The sequence below is a fragment of the Rhinatrema bivittatum genome, chromosome 2 (genome assembly GCF_901001135.1).
Source record: "Rhinatrema bivittatum chromosome 2, aRhiBiv1.1, whole genome shotgun sequence".
Classification (NCBI taxonomy): domain Eukaryota; kingdom Metazoa; phylum Chordata; class Amphibia; order Gymnophiona; family Rhinatrematidae; genus Rhinatrema; species Rhinatrema bivittatum.
In genome coordinates this window covers 775,538,512-775,554,028 of record NC_042616.1, presented here as the reverse complement: position 1 = coordinate 775,554,028, position 15,517 = coordinate 775,538,512, and the positions used below count along the sequence as shown (strand labels likewise).

Here is a 15,517-nt window from a genome sequence, read left to right as displayed (position 1 = left end):
AGGATGCTGGGCTTGATGGACCCTTGGTCTGATCCAGTATGGCATGTTCTTGTGTTCTTCTTATGTGTTTGTCTTGTGTTTTGGGGAAGATAAAAATTTGGAGACTACAGATTTTAATTTTATTTATAAATTTGAACTCTATTACTTGGGGAGGTTGGATTCCATTAACTCAAATCTTGGAACAGCTAAGGCAGAGGAGATGGATGCAGAGTAATGTTACTATTCTTAAGTCCAAGCACTTTTAAAATATTTTTATTTGTAAAGATAAACGAGAGAAAAAGTAAATTGAAAATTTTCTTGGCTTTACTGTTTATTAATAGAATGGTTGACTAGTAGTTACATGTTATTTATTCTAAATGGAGAGTTAGGAACTATTTTATTTGATAATCTCATTAAGAGTAATTATCTTTTAAACTCAATATAGTAATTACAGTTTAGAACAGTGGGGGGATTCCTGACCGGACAGCCCAAGAGAGGACCTGCGCAGCGGCTGCTGTTTATTTTGAGGCCTAGTAAAACACAATTTAGGAAAAGATAGTTAGGAAAACAAAGAATGTTTGTGTGAGTGTGAGATATATTTAACACCTGGAAGGTAGGAAGATTGAGTGAAACAAAATTTTAAATTGACTGACCCGTGGGTGACTTTTGAGAGTCTTGATAGAGGATGTTTGCTGGCTGAATGAATGAATATAAGAATAATTTTAAAATGAAACACAAAGATTGAGAAAAATGTTAAATGATAATTCATAATTTTGAGAAATAATTCTGGTGTAGATAAATCAGTTTCTCAGATGTCAAGGGAAAGGATAAATCTAATGTACATAAATTTGTACCTTTGTCCAACAACTGGAGTTTTTAATTTGTGTCCTTGGAGTACCAGTAAATATATGATACCCTTTATAATAGTAGGGATGTCATGTATGTGTTTTGAGTGAGTGGGTTCCAGGTATTCTGATGATCCTGTTCGATAAGAAGATCTTCAACAACAACACAATTTAGCTTTTTATTTTATAATAGATAGGATCTCAGCACACTAAGTTCCTGATTACATACACGTAGCAAGACATAGTAAACTGAGACGAAGAATTTAAGTAGGGAGATAGGTTTCTCTTATTGATTTATTATTAAGTGAGGATAGTAGGTAAAATAAAACCACGAGACAAGAGAGAACAGAAACAATTTGTAAATGTAGAGAGAGCTCCAGCCATTTCTAGAGTTACTATCGATAGCCAGCCACTGCCACTAGCCTCGAAGAACAGAGCTAAGTTCAATATATACATTGTCACTCAAAATATGAGACATTTACTACAGAGGTATAATATTAACCTGGTACCAAAGTAAATGCTACATTGATTTAATAGTATGATAGCATACCTATATCACATAGATATAGATATATGATACTTAAATGTAGAGTATATTATTCATTTCATATGTCATGATATGGTACATATATGCTTGGTATATTTAATGATATATGACTAATGTGTGATAATTAATTGCCCTTTACTGTAAATAATCTGTATTGCTGTTATGTGAAACAAATTGTTATTGTGGAATTATATCTAATTTCTCTTATCTTTGGAGTCATATTGGAATTAATAAGCTGCATGTTCTCTATAGATTTGTTTTAGACAATCCTTTCTTTTTTTCTCTCCCTGGTACAAGAATTGATTTGGTAATTCACTTAAAAGAGGGAAAACGATCTTAACTGCTTGGCTACTTATACCTGACCCTATGCAAAACTAACAATTCTGTGCCAGGTGCTCTACATATTTATACTCTGCCTTTTACATAGATTAAATAAGCATTTCAACTTGTGCTAAATGAGAAATATATAAGCTTTGAAACAGGCAAGCTTTCAAGCAAACCATAATGCAAATAACGCTTGCTAGAGACATAAGAAAAAACAGCATGTGATAACGGGAAAGCAGTCTTTGACTGTGTAAGAGTGCCGGAGGACAGAATAGTCTAGAGCAGTCTGTTCTCCACAGAAGTCAGCTTTATTTACAGCATAACAGAAAACAGGTAGAAAGGTCTGCTGATGTCAGCAGTTCTAAATCAAAAGTTACAGCAATAGACAGTCTTTTCACAGGAACTGCCTTCTCCTTATCCCCAGGGCCTTCCCATTCTCTCCTGAGCCTATTCTCTTATTCACCCTGGGAACAGAATTTCCTTCTGGGCTGTGCCTTAAGGTAGACCAGGCTAATTACCTAGTCCTAGGTCTTTTAAGGATGATCCTGATATACACTCCTTTACATACCCTCCCTCTCAGGTTGAACTTCCCAGGTTGAGTGCCTGCTCCATCCTGGGCTACCTCCCGGGAAAGTGAATTGCCATTCTTATTTTCCTTTCCTGCCCTGAACTGGGACTGTCCATTTCTTTTTCCAACAAAGGGTAGGATCAAGGTGGGGATCCAAAAGCCCGAGAGTACCTTCTCCTCTACCACCTGAATGTGCCCTGACCAAACTCAAGGGAACCAATTTCGAGTGGGGCTCATTTAACTTTTCCAAGGTTACCCTCCCCGATCCTTTCTGAGGAATCATTTAAGGGTTATTTACTCCTTTGTCTTCGCATTCTTCATATATTGTTCCCTGGCATACATCTTACCAGTTAAGCACTCAATTTTCCCCTTGTATTTAGGAGAACAACCACCCGTACATGGGTTGTCGTATACAAGTCGCAAAATGTATCTGAGTTGGAGTCTCTCTTCACATTTTTGTAGAGCTGTTAGATACTCTTAAGGGTCAATTTTTCAGGAGAATTATTCTGGACTTTCCCAAGGGAAAGATCTCTAGTAGGGACTCTTCTTTCTAACTGGTTGACCCCATATTAAAGTGGGCACAAAATCTCAAAATCCAGGAAATCGCATTCTGGGACAACCTCAAAGCTGTCCTGTCTAGATGATGTTCCCAGTGAGAGCTGTGTAGCAAGGCCCTGTCTTCATAAGTGTATACTACAGTCACTTGAGATTCACAATCAATGTAGAATCACTTAACTAGCTTCCTCCGAATGAGGGTTTTTCCACTTCCAGAATCAAATAGAACCCATGAAGGGACCCTATTTGGCTCAACCAGGACCACAAAAGCACCAAGGGCCAGGGTAAGAAGTATCCTCAAAGCTATAACAATGGTATGTCATGAGGCTGGCACTCATAGCTTCTTCTTAAATCCCAGGACTACTTTGGCAACATGGCCTCTCCACAATAAAAGCATGCTTGTGGCCCTAAGTTCTGTGGCCATTTTTTCTCTGGGTCTTATGACTTCAGTGTGCACAATTTGCTTTCTTTCTCGTGTAACATTCACAGTAATCCTCTCATGATGTCTTGTCATTTCTAGCATTATTCTCCTCAACCTCATCGTTGTCATACACCTCCTTATCTAGGTCTTCTCAGGCCCATCTTAGGTAATATAGGAGTAAGAGGAGTAACTGCAGGCTATACAGTTTATAAGACTTCTGTAATCTGTACCAAAAAAGCCTGGTACTTGTTTTAATCCTCTGCAAGGGCCTGCAGTAAACCTTCCATGCTGATTTAGCATGTGCTCTGCTGTATCCTAGGCTTTTCGGCTCTGAAAGAACCACCGCCCTGCTCAAGAGCAAAGCACAAAACAAGGAAAAAAAAAGGGAGAGAAGAATAATAAAAGACCCTAGCTTGGCTGGCTCTGACTCACTATGTCCCTCACTATCCAAGCAGAGCTAGACCCTAGGCCCGCTGCAGCCAGTTCCCAGAGAAAAGTTTCTTTTTAACATGATTCTCTGCTCAGACGGCTGGGAGTAGAAAGACCTGAAATCGCCCAAACAGACATTTCACTCCTACCATCTGTGATAACATGAGAGCAGTCTTTGGCTTTATAAGAGTGCTGGAAGACAAAATAGTCTGGACTCTGGCTGGTTCTCCACAGAATTAGCTTTATTATTTACAGCATAACAGAAAACAGGCAAAAAGGTCTGCTTATTTCAGTTCTAAATCAAAAAGGTTACAGTAATAGATAGTCTTGTCATAGGAGCTGCCTTCTCATCCACAGCACCTTCCTGTTCCCTCCTGGGCCTTCTCTCTCATTCCCCTGCTCAGGGGTGACCAGAATTCCCTTCTGGACTATACCTTAAGTGGACCAGGCTAAATACCTGATCATGGTCTTAAGGAGGTCCTGATATACATTCCTTTACACAGCAGCTGGATGGAAATAGAGATAAAGGGGCACCAGTGCCTAATTTTGACTTTATCACTGGGAGGACAATATTTCATAGGTCTGTGCTTTCCTAGATGGAATGTCCAAGAAGAGATGCAGAACTTGGGAGAAACGCTTCAGCTTGAAGTGTAATAGTTCGCATGACCCACCATTGTGGACATCAGGCACGATAATCTTTGAGGACTTATGATAAAGTACTCCGTTTCACATAATCATTTTACTCACATTAGAATGAATGAATAATCTACTTACCTTGGGATCTTCAGGAAATATGTTATCCACCAAACGTTTGTAACGGGGTCGCAAAGCACCACAGCAACCACATACTCCTGGAAAATACAATGTAACAATATCTGAACTAAAGGACAGAATTTTAAAAAAGTAAACTTTTCATTCTTTTAGAATACTTCAAAGGCACTGAAAATTTCTTCAACGGTTATTGGCCCAACCAAGTGAAAAAACATACGAATCCAAATACCCAAAAAGATGATACATGAAAAGCTAAATGGTCGATTTTCAAAGGCTTGCGCGTGGCAAAACCAGGAGATACGCAAGTGACTCGGCCTGGTGCACGCCGCACAAATTTTAAAACCAGCATGAGCACGCACATAACTCCCAGCATGCACATAAAAATTCTCACCAAAAGGGATGGGGATGTGGGCGTGGTCTGGGCGAGACATGGGTGGGCCAGGTCTGTAGCATGAATCCAACACATAAGTATTTAAGTGCACAAGCGCACACCGGGGTCCCCTATCGCATTACCTTACTTCTGTTGTGGACGGCGTGTAAGTCATGTAACAAAAAAAATACAGTTAGCGGGGTTTTAAGGGTCGGGGTAATAGGGTGAAAGGGAGGCAAGTTAGCTAGGGGGCTCAGGAAGGCCTCTCCTTTACTGGGGCGAACTAGGAGCTAACTAGGAAAAAGGCCTATTGCGTCGCCATAGCATACCTACTAAAATTCCTCCCACTTATGCGCTCAAGATGGCATTCGTGTTAATATGAAACCGTGCATGCGCGTACTCGCAGATAGCGAATTTTATAACACGCGCGCATATACGCATGTTATAAAATTGATACGTCCATGTGCATGCACCGGCAAACACTCACACGCAGGTCTTAAATTTTACTTCTAAGTTTTTTAACCTATATTATAAGTTGCCTAATTTGAGGGGATGCTAAGCAGCGCACAACAGTGCAAATAGAACATCTAAATTATACATAAAAATATGCAACAATGCAGTATAAGACAGTTGCATAATCATATTATATAAAACATAATAAGAACTGAAAACCAAGGAAACCGTGAAACGTAAGATAAAGCTTTCACGCTAATTTATTAATAAACTTTCTTGCCTTCAAATGGATGAATCCCATGCACAACAGGCTGATCCTGTATCACAGTAGGCAAAGTTTTGAATATTTCTTCATCTGTTTCACAAACGTAAAATGTAACTAATAAATTTCAAACAATTCTACTGAATTTCCACATTGTATACAACTGATAAAGTGATATGGGTTGGATGCCTGGGGGACTTATTTTATGCGTTGTATATTGATGTGGGTAGGTTTTGGGGGATATTTCTCTTGCACATTAGTTTCTCTAAGTTTTTAAATATTTGTGTACAACCTAATTAATTTAGACAGTATATTTAGTTTAATAAACAATTTCAGAAAAAAAATCTTTCCTAAATCAGATGCATTTTCAGATGAGCTATGAAGTCGGCTTTTAGCAAGTTCCCTAAAAACATGAATCTCTACAGAACTTTAATTACCTAAGGCTCTGAAGATCTTAATTACCTAAGAATTGAGTTCCATGATATGAAGCCAAACCAGGAACTAGCCCTTCTTGTGGTTTTCATTTCAGATGGATCAGAACACAAACAGGGCATCCTGTGCCCTGGAGAAGGAGTATGCTATTCAAGCCAGTCTAGAAGTACTTTGGTCCAGGTTTAAATAAGGCTTTGAAGATCAACCAAAAAGTGCAAGCAACAAGTAGCCAATACAATTGGTCAAGAATAAGAAAAACATGATTATGTACTTTAAGCCCAGTAGAACATGTACAGCTATATTTTGTATACATTGTAATCTGCGTACTTTTTTTTTTTCTTTAAATCTAAGCCTATGTAGAGAGAATTACAGCAATCCCATCACCCTGATGGATCACTGTTGGTAAATTTTCCCTAGAAAACATAACTGGGCAAACATTGTTAATATGTGGTTGCATTCTTAACTCTCAACCAATGATTATCTCCCCAGAATATTATCCACTGAATTAACCAGGATAGTTGTCCCTTTCAAAATAACTGTGGTGGCATAAACTTCATTGCAAGCTTCTTGATAAAGCACCCCAGTTTTAAGGATTAAGCAAAAGCCAGTTCTGATGTATCCAAAGGGAAATTGCTTCTAACCACTCTTCAAGATCAGATAACCTCCTATTATGATCTGCACCCAGTTCTGAATGTCCTCAGCATAGGATAGCAATCTGGAACCCATGCTACTTCTTATTCCTCCTCTTAGCTGAATATACACATTAAACAATGGGCAAATATTGAACCTTGGGAGCCAGTCACTTTCAAGTCCCAGGATTCTGAAATCGTGATCAATTTCCACCTGCTGGGATCTTTGATTCAGAAAGGGCCCTCAACTCCCACGACCCTCAACTGATGAATAAGCTTGTCAAGGTCCATGGAGTTGAAGGTGGTTGATAGATCTAATGAAACAAACATGGAGTCTGAATCTCTATCTGAACTTATTCGCAGGTCACCAATCAAAGTTAACAAAAAGGACTCTGCACTGAAAAGTGGAAGCTTCAGAGTTTTATTTTACTAACTGGTGATCTCTGTGGATAGCAGGATATATCAGTCACACATATAGGCAATGTCAACAGCACTAAGGATGGAATGTTTACAAGCTAGAACCAGAAAAAAACTAGAGGTTTTCTGCCTAGTTATGCACTGCAAGGCCCACCTAGTCATATCAGAGCTTATGACAAAAAAAAAAAAAGATGAGGTAATATATGAACTTTCAAGAGTACACAGGTCCTTTCTTCAAATATGTGGTGTGAAATCCAAAACAGAAGTAGTGTGACTGATTTATCCCGTTGACCATGGAGAAGACCAATTACAGGTAGGCAACTTTGCTTGCTCAATAGACAATGTACATGTAGCAATTCCAAATCTAAAATAACTCAGACAAATGGGTACATGGCACTAGGGAGATGGACAAAATTTTCAGTCAATTATTAAAAAGACTTCTCATAACTGACAACACACAATTATTGTCTTGCAAAGAGTCAGTGTTTAACCAGTAGTAAGAGGTAAATGTATGCACTGAACTGCATGTAGCAGCTTTACTTATTTCTTGAATGAAAGCTAAGCAAAGGTATGTTATTGAAGCAGCCATTGTTCTTACAGTGTGTACTTTTATATGGCTCTCTAATGAGAGATCCACTTTGCAACTGTACTTTTCATGATTAATAGTCTAAGTCTGTTACAGTCATAAGCAGGGCTGTTCTGGGGAAGAGAGATGAATAGGGAATCTGGGACCCATAATGCCATGTTAGCCTATCCCTAACATTATGATTTCCTGTCATTTTGAGGGTGCAGCCATGTAGAACAGCGTTCCAGGGCACCACTGTGGTTGATTTGCCTCGGGTCCTGCACCCTTCTAAAGTCAGTCGTGGTCATAACAGACTAAGAGCTGGGTGGATTTTCTAACCTCATAGTTCTGTCAATGTTGAAAAATAGTATTTATTCACTAAGATATTCACTCCCAGCCCTCAAGGGCTGCCAACAGGTTGGGTTTTCAGGCCATCCCTAATAAATATGAACGAGATAGGTTTTCATATAATGGAGGCAGTATGCATACAAATCTATTGCATCCATATTCATTAGGGATATCCTGAAAACCCAAACTGCTGGCAGCCCTAAAGGGCTTATCTAAGGCAGTGGTTCTCAACCGGTGTGTTGCGACGCACCGGCAGGTGTGTCGCGCACCCGCTGCTCTTCCCCCGCTTTCACCTTAGCAAGACGAATACAGCTGCCGTTCCTGCCCGGGCTATCAGCACATTCAAGCCCCGAGGGAAATAGCAGCAGTGTTTGTGGAAGCCGGCAACAGGAACGTGACCTTTTCTTCTTCCCACCTGTCGCCCGTTGATGTTTACCGGGCACGCGGGAAGAAGAAAAGTCCATGCATACATGCTGCTGCTGCAGAAATCACATTTGATGCTAGCTGGTCACTTTGCCAGGGCCTGCAGGAGTTCTGCGCCACTGCGCCCCCCCCCCCCCCCCCCCCCGACCTTCCCTTCTCTCAACAGCACAACACCAGCAAGAAAATATAAAATGAATAATAATCATCAAACTGCAAAAAAAAAAAAAGAAGGCTGGGGTGGGGAGAAAAGCATAGAATTATATTCTCAGCTGTTTGCTCTGTGCCACGATCGATCGCAGCACAAGCAAACAGCTGAGTGCTGCCTTCATAGCGCTGTGGGGCTGGGGAGGTCGCTCCTGCTGCAGTTTCCAGTCTGTCAGAACTCTGCTTTTAATAGAGGCATAACGGCTACCTTGTGCTATAGCTGCTATGTGTGCTGTGGGTGGGGGTGAGTGAGACAGATTGGGCCAGCATGTGTGCAAGTGTATGAGAGAATGTGTGTGTAAGTAAGAGAAATGTGAGAGAGATTGGCCAGGCAGGTGACTGGTGCGAGTGTGTGAGAGAGAGAGATTGGCCAGGCAGGTGACTGGTGCGTGTGTGTGAGAGAGAGAGATTGGCCAGGCAGGTGACTGGTGCGTGTGTGTGAAATAGACTCCTCATGGGCCTTATGGAAGAAGAGCGTGAGGACAGAGCTTCAGCAGCCCTTGCTGCTTCTGGTGAGTTCTATTGGCCTAAAGGGAAAGCAGTAGGAGAGTTACTGGAGAGGGTAAGTAAAGGTGGCTTTTTAAGTTTAACTTTCTTGATTAACTGCCATTTTAATTATTAGGTAATATGTGATGTGTCTGCTGTTAGAAATATTTTATTGGTGTTTGGAGAATTTTTAATAATTTTGAAATTTTTTAATGATTGGATGTTCCATTTATCAGTTGTTTTGAAACTTTATTATATTCTAGTTTAGAATTATTTTATATTTCTCGGGGAATGTATAAATAGAAATGTGGAGACAAAAACTGAACTGGAAACAGCAAGAAGCCAAACTCTGTATGCAGTAAAAATGCAGAAACAAAAACATTAGCTTTATGGTCACTTTATTCTGTTTTTGGTGAGTGTCTGTCTGTGTTCTGCGTGTGTGACCCAGCTAAGGGTGTTCTGCAAGCTTGTCGTTTCTTGGTAGGGATCTACAGCAGCTTGGCTTGTTCTGTTTTCCTAATAGGAAGTGTATTGGTGTTTAGGGCCGGTGTAATTTTTGCAGTGCTGCCTTTTCATGAGTTCCATAATGCAGGTGTAACTTTGTGCACATTAGTTTGTGTACATTATTGCAGACACTGGAAGTCTGACAAGTGCTATATTTTTGTTTTGCACAGAATGCAGAGTGGCTTTTTTGGATTTCCATTCCAGTTTCTGTTTCCATATTTGTAATTTATGGTCTTTCTGTACTTGGCGATGGTTGATTCTATGTGTGTGACCGAGATGAAATATTTTACTAGCAAATAGGCATTTGTATCAATATTGTTTGTTGTGTTTTCTCAACAGAAAATGCATTGGTGGTAAATTACTGTTTTTTCATAAGGAGGGCTATTGCACCTGGTAGGAGAGAGTGCTTATGTTGCTGTTATTGAGATGTCACCAGAAATATCTTTTTTTGTATGGTAAATTGAACGGGGAATGTCTTAGTTCTGCTCTGAACCCATTGTTGGGGGTCAAGGGGGGTCCTGTGGAATGCAGAGTGTTTGTTTACATTTAGCCCCGTGATGGTCACATGTTCAGTGTTTCACGCATGTGAGAACCATCTGTCAGGTGTGTCCTGACAGAAAAAAGGTTGAGAACCACTGATCTAAGTTATGCAAGTTTGGGAAAGAAGGTTGGAACCTCAGACTCATTCAAAGGGAAAGCAGAGATTATTTTGGGGAGAAATTTCAGAAAGTGCATGCAAAACTACTTATGGCAGAATTTTGTGCATCAACCCCCTCCAAATAGTGTCAGAATCAGAGGAATAAATGTACTTCATAAGAAAAAGATCCTCTATTAGAACTATATCTTGTTTAAACTTAAACCTGAATATGCAGAGAAAAAAATATGACCATCATACTAGGCACTACCAGCAGATAAGCAAATGAAGGCGTATGTTTAATCATAGGTCAGATCAAAATATTGTCCAAATAAGCCATTTTTAAAATATTCTATGCAATTAAAAATAGCACTTATTTGGCTTGTAGTAATCTTCTGATAAGCATATAGCAAACGTATCTCATGCATACTCCTTGTGGATAGCCTGAAAACATGACTGGTTAGGTGTGCCTCGAGGACTAGGTTGAGAAGCACTGTTCTAGACAATGCATACACATTGTATAGCAATCTGTGATAGACAGTGTTAGTTACTATTTACTCTGATTTCTGCATTTTATTTCTATTATATAATTATGTTTGTGTGATAAGAAGCTATTTTATCTGATGTTTTTATTAGTTAGTTACAGTATATTTTAGATATTTTGACAACATGATTTTGTGATTGAGGTTTTGAATTTTGTTGCATTTTGTCATATGTACCATGGTGTGGGATGTTAATTTTACTCTAAATCAAGAAAGCAGAGCTGTCGTCTATGGTTATCCAATATATAGCTTAAAAGAGCCCATCTCCTGCCTGCTAATCAGCTCTACCTATATTTATCTGAATGTGACTCAACTCTCAATGCATATGTCTCACCCTGAAACAGGCAATGGTAGCTGCTGAAACACTGGCCTGTGTCGTATTTTGGGTCCTGGTTTGTAAAAGCAGTGAATGGAGCACATAGCGCGGACTTTTTTTGAGTTTTAGTCGGATGTGAAGGATTTTTTCTAAATTGATGAGAAGTTACCCACATTCAGATAAGTAAAAATATTTTTCTAATAGAATAAACACAGGTAGAGCCAATTAGCAGATGATTGATTCATTGGTGCGGTTCTGACACTGTCTACAGCCCATTACGAGGCAGGAGACAGGTTATTGCATTTCATGCACCTGAAGTCTGATGCTATGGCTTATATTGTGTGTCATTGAATGATACAGTTTTACACATTTGTTTTCTGGACGGTATAATACTTTTATCCTCTTTTCTGTTATACATTTTACTCTTATATTTTTGGTTAGCCATTGTGGGGAGAACAGAGCCAGCTAGTTAAAAGTACAATTGTGGAGGTTTCAACATCAAATGATTTCAGAACTCTTGTAGTCAAGGCTGAGGTACTGGAAATAGAAAAGTTAAAAGAAAAAAAAATAGAAAAACTGCTGAGGGAGTCTTGCAACTGCAGTAAAGAAAAAAAAAAAGTTTCTCACCATGAAAACTCATCCATCTCATTCCGTGGATAAACATGAGGGCCTTGAAACACAAGGCTCTATGGTGTCAGCTGAACATGACCAAAAAAAAATAACTTAGTTCTTTCTAGCTAGTAAGCACTCCATCTGATGCCATCAGATGTCGTCACCCATGACTGGCTTATTCCTCCTGCTTGTCCATGGAGAATACATTTTACTATCATTTAAAGAAACACTATATCACGATCATATTGTATAACATTCCAAAAGTACTTGTGCAAAGAATATATACATGGCATCAACAAACAAGCTTCTTTATGGAAATAATGTTACATAGTATGAGAATCAGCAGAGAGCTACACAGGTTCTTTTAACAAATTTTCTTTTTAATTAAGCTGTCTCTCCTGAGAACCTCCGTATTTTCTTGAAAAGCAGCATTGCCAGCCCAAGAAACAGAAGCTGGGCTTAGAAATTAAACCCAAGTCTCCCCGGTATCACTGCCACTGAAAATCTTACATATTTCTATTGCCTGACTACAAAGTAGCCATTATTTCCTTTCAAGAAATGAAGATTAAGCAGGGTGAAGGTAAACTATCCAGGAGAACAATTTTGATTACCCAAGTGAACTACAGCATTAGTGAAAATGTTGCATAGAGCTTAGAACTGGTTGGTAGAATCTAAGAAAAAAAAAATCCTTTTCTTTGTACTTTCAAACTTTATTTTGAATCGGGCAATGTTTGCACTGTTCTGCAATCTGGATCAAAATATTAACTTGCTACTTCCATAATGGGAAGAACATAACAAAAAAAAAAAAACATACCTATGGCTATTATCAGGTAGGTAAGATACACAAAAAAAATCCTTCTTCCAGAACCATTACTATTACGGTACCTAGCACCATTATGGACAACCCTACAGCTAATACCAGGTTAAATGGAAGGATGCTGACCTGAAAATGCTGATCATTTACCACAAAGCAAAGATACTTCTGGTGACATTCAGCAAAAGAAATGTGGAAATCTATGTCCTGTAGAGGCAAGGCTATTTTATCTGTTTGCTTGAATGATGGAACACAGGGAATCCATATGAAAAGGCTTCCGTACTACAAATTATTTCAGTCTCTTAAGGTATAAACTTAGATTGTAAGCCCTCTTCCCTGACTTCTTTGCTACCATGAAATATGCTGGAAAGATATATGGCAACCACTCTACTACTAGTACAAGAATCACTGCTCCTATGACTAAGAGTTGCTTTGTTTCCCTTAGGGCTTCCTTTGGTCTCTTGGGACTTTAAAGCAAAAAACTGACTTGGGCAGGAAGGAAAATTATTCTGTCCCACTCAAAGAGCATATTTGGAAAGGAGTGTAGAGGCTGTCTTTCCTATAACAAGAACTGTCTTTATTCTACACCAAATCTTTTGCAATCCGATCCAGATATGAAACAAATGCTTACATTCAAACAGTAATACCAAACACTGAACAGATAGCATCTTGGATCTAAAAGCCATCCAAAGAATGGGACCGGTCTTCTGTCCTCAGGCTACTTAGCTTCCAAAAACAAAAACCGATGCCATCTTTGCATCTGTGAATAACTAAGGTCTTTCCTTGGTCACATCCTCCTCTGAGTCTTAGTGCTGTTCTCCCAAGGATATTTGAGATCCTTCACTCGACGGAATCAGAGGTTGCAAGAGACAAACTAAGAATTGAGGATCAAATCATGAAGTAGTGTAAAACTATTAAAAAGGTAGTTTGTCCCCCATCTGCTGGGGAGAAGGCTATGGTGCAAACTGTAAGAACAGCACCATTTTTTTTTTTTTTTTGCTAAAGAAAATGTATACAGAATATGCAGGAAAAATTATTTCGCTTGTTCCAAAATTTAAAAAAATCTCAAAACAATTAGAAATAAAATGTACCATAAAATTTGTATGTAGCTGTAAAAAATGAAAATAAGTGTCCAAAGAAATAAGACCATACATTTATACTGGATTCCTCCGTTAACTTGTTTTAGTCAAACAAGGCAGCTACCTCTCTACTTCTATCTTTTCACATCCTTAACTCTAGTAAGTAATAAGAGTGGTATGAGACCTAATAGCCAATTAATTATTCAGCAATACAGCTTGCCAACTAAGCTGTCAACCGTGGAAGAGCTCATTAAAGCAGAAATGCTAGTAAAAATAAATAAAACAGACAAGTTTCTTCTAAATGTCAGGTGAATTAAGATCCCTCTTTCTGTTTAGCTTTTCATTTCACCGTGAAAAGGTAAGTCTTTAAAGTTTATAAAAACTTTTCCAACTTATTCTCACCATGATTCCAAGTTAACTAAGGTGGTTTGTATGATCCTTACTAGACCCATGTATGGGCTTCTCAATGATTGTAGAACATGAAGGTAGAGCAAACAGTTGAAGTGTGTGTGGTGGGGGGGGGGGGGGGTGGGGAGGGTGCTTTTTTTTTTTTTTTTTAAATGGGAAGTTTGGGCACAATACAAACAAGTGTGAACCCATAAAACATAAATAAAGCAAAATTGCTTACCTTGTAATAGGTGTTATCCCAGGACAGCAGGATGTAGTCCTCACATATGGGTGACATCAGTAATGGAACCCTATGTACGGAAAACTTCTTTAAAAGTTTCTCTGAAACTTTTGACTGGCACCAGAGTGCCTACTGAGCATGCCCAGCATGCCATGATATTCCCTGCCACAGGGGTCTCCCTTCAGTCTTGTTTTGTAGCAAGTAGCGTTAGCCAAAAATAAAATAAAACATATCGGACCCAATTCCGCGGGGTGGCGGGTGGGTTTCGTGAGGACTACAACCTGCTGTCCTGGGATAACACCTATTACAAGGTAAGCAATTTTGCTTTATCCCAGGACAAGCAGGATGCTAGTCCTCACATATGGGTGATTAGCAAGCTAGAGGCTGAGTCATTTGGGATTGAGGCAACAGTGAAGTATTGTTGTGGAAATGAATCAGCCGAAGATCACAGCAGGTTGGATGTAGAAGGAGTTGGGTTTAAACTGGAAACAAGTTCTTTAAGACAGATTGTCCATAGGCTGAATCGTGTCTTCCTTCTTTGTCTAAACAGTAGTGAGCTGCAAAAGTATGAAGAGAACTCCATGTTGCTGCTTTACAAATGTCCAGAATAGGTACAGAGTGAAGGTGCGCGACTGAGGTTGGCATCGCTCTGACTGAATGAGCTTTTACTCGCCCTTGAAGAGTAAGGCCTGCTTTGTCATAACAAAATTGTATGCAATCTGCTAGCCAATTTGACAAAGTAGGTTTACCCACTGGTTTTCCTGGTTTGTTTGGATCATAGGATACAAATAGTTGACTGGATTTCCTTTGGACTGTAGTGGGGTTTAAGTAGAAGATAGCGCACGTTTACAGTCCAAGGTATGTAAGGCTCTTTCTCCCTGGTGAGAGAGTGAGGCCTTGGAAAGAATGTTGGTAAAACTATAGATTGAGGTGGAATTCCGTGACTACTTTTGGAAGGCATTTAGGATGAGTATGGAGGACCACCCTGTCAGGTAGGAACTTTGTAAAAGGTTCGTATGTGACTAGAGCTTGTAGTTCACTGACCCTTCTAGCTGATGTAATGGCTATGAGGAATACAGTTTTCCATGTAAGATATTTAAGGTCACAGGTATCTATGGGTTCAAATGGAGAACGCATAAGCCTGGTTAAGTCTACGTTCAGCTCCCATTGTATGCTTGGGGAATGAACTGAAGGTTTAATGTGAGTTAGGCCTCTCATGAATTTACTGACGAGAGGCTGTGTAGAGATAGGTGTGTCTCCCAGCTTGTTATAAGCTGAGATTGAACTCAAGTGTACTCTTACAGATGAAGTCTTAAGACCAGAGTCTGAGAGATGGTATAGGTAATCTAGTAGTGAGGTA

At 39.4% G+C, this 15,517-nt stretch overlaps 1 protein-coding gene across 2 annotated transcripts in view; it reads right to left on the bottom strand.

The window, feature by feature from the left end:
* Nucleotides 1–15,517, bottom strand: part of EFR3A (EFR3 homolog A) — a 648,826-nt gene that overhangs the window by 485,790 nt on the left and 147,519 nt on the right. The window contains exon 3 of one of the 2 annotated variants that reach the window (XM_029592042.1): nucleotides 4,443–4,519. The exons of the other annotated variant lie outside the window; for it this stretch is intronic. Coding sequence (XP_029447902.1) covers nucleotides 4,443–4,519 — 77 coding nt within the window. The remainder of the gene's footprint in view (nucleotides 1–4,442; nucleotides 4,520–15,517) is intronic. 2 annotated transcript variants of the gene reach the window in all.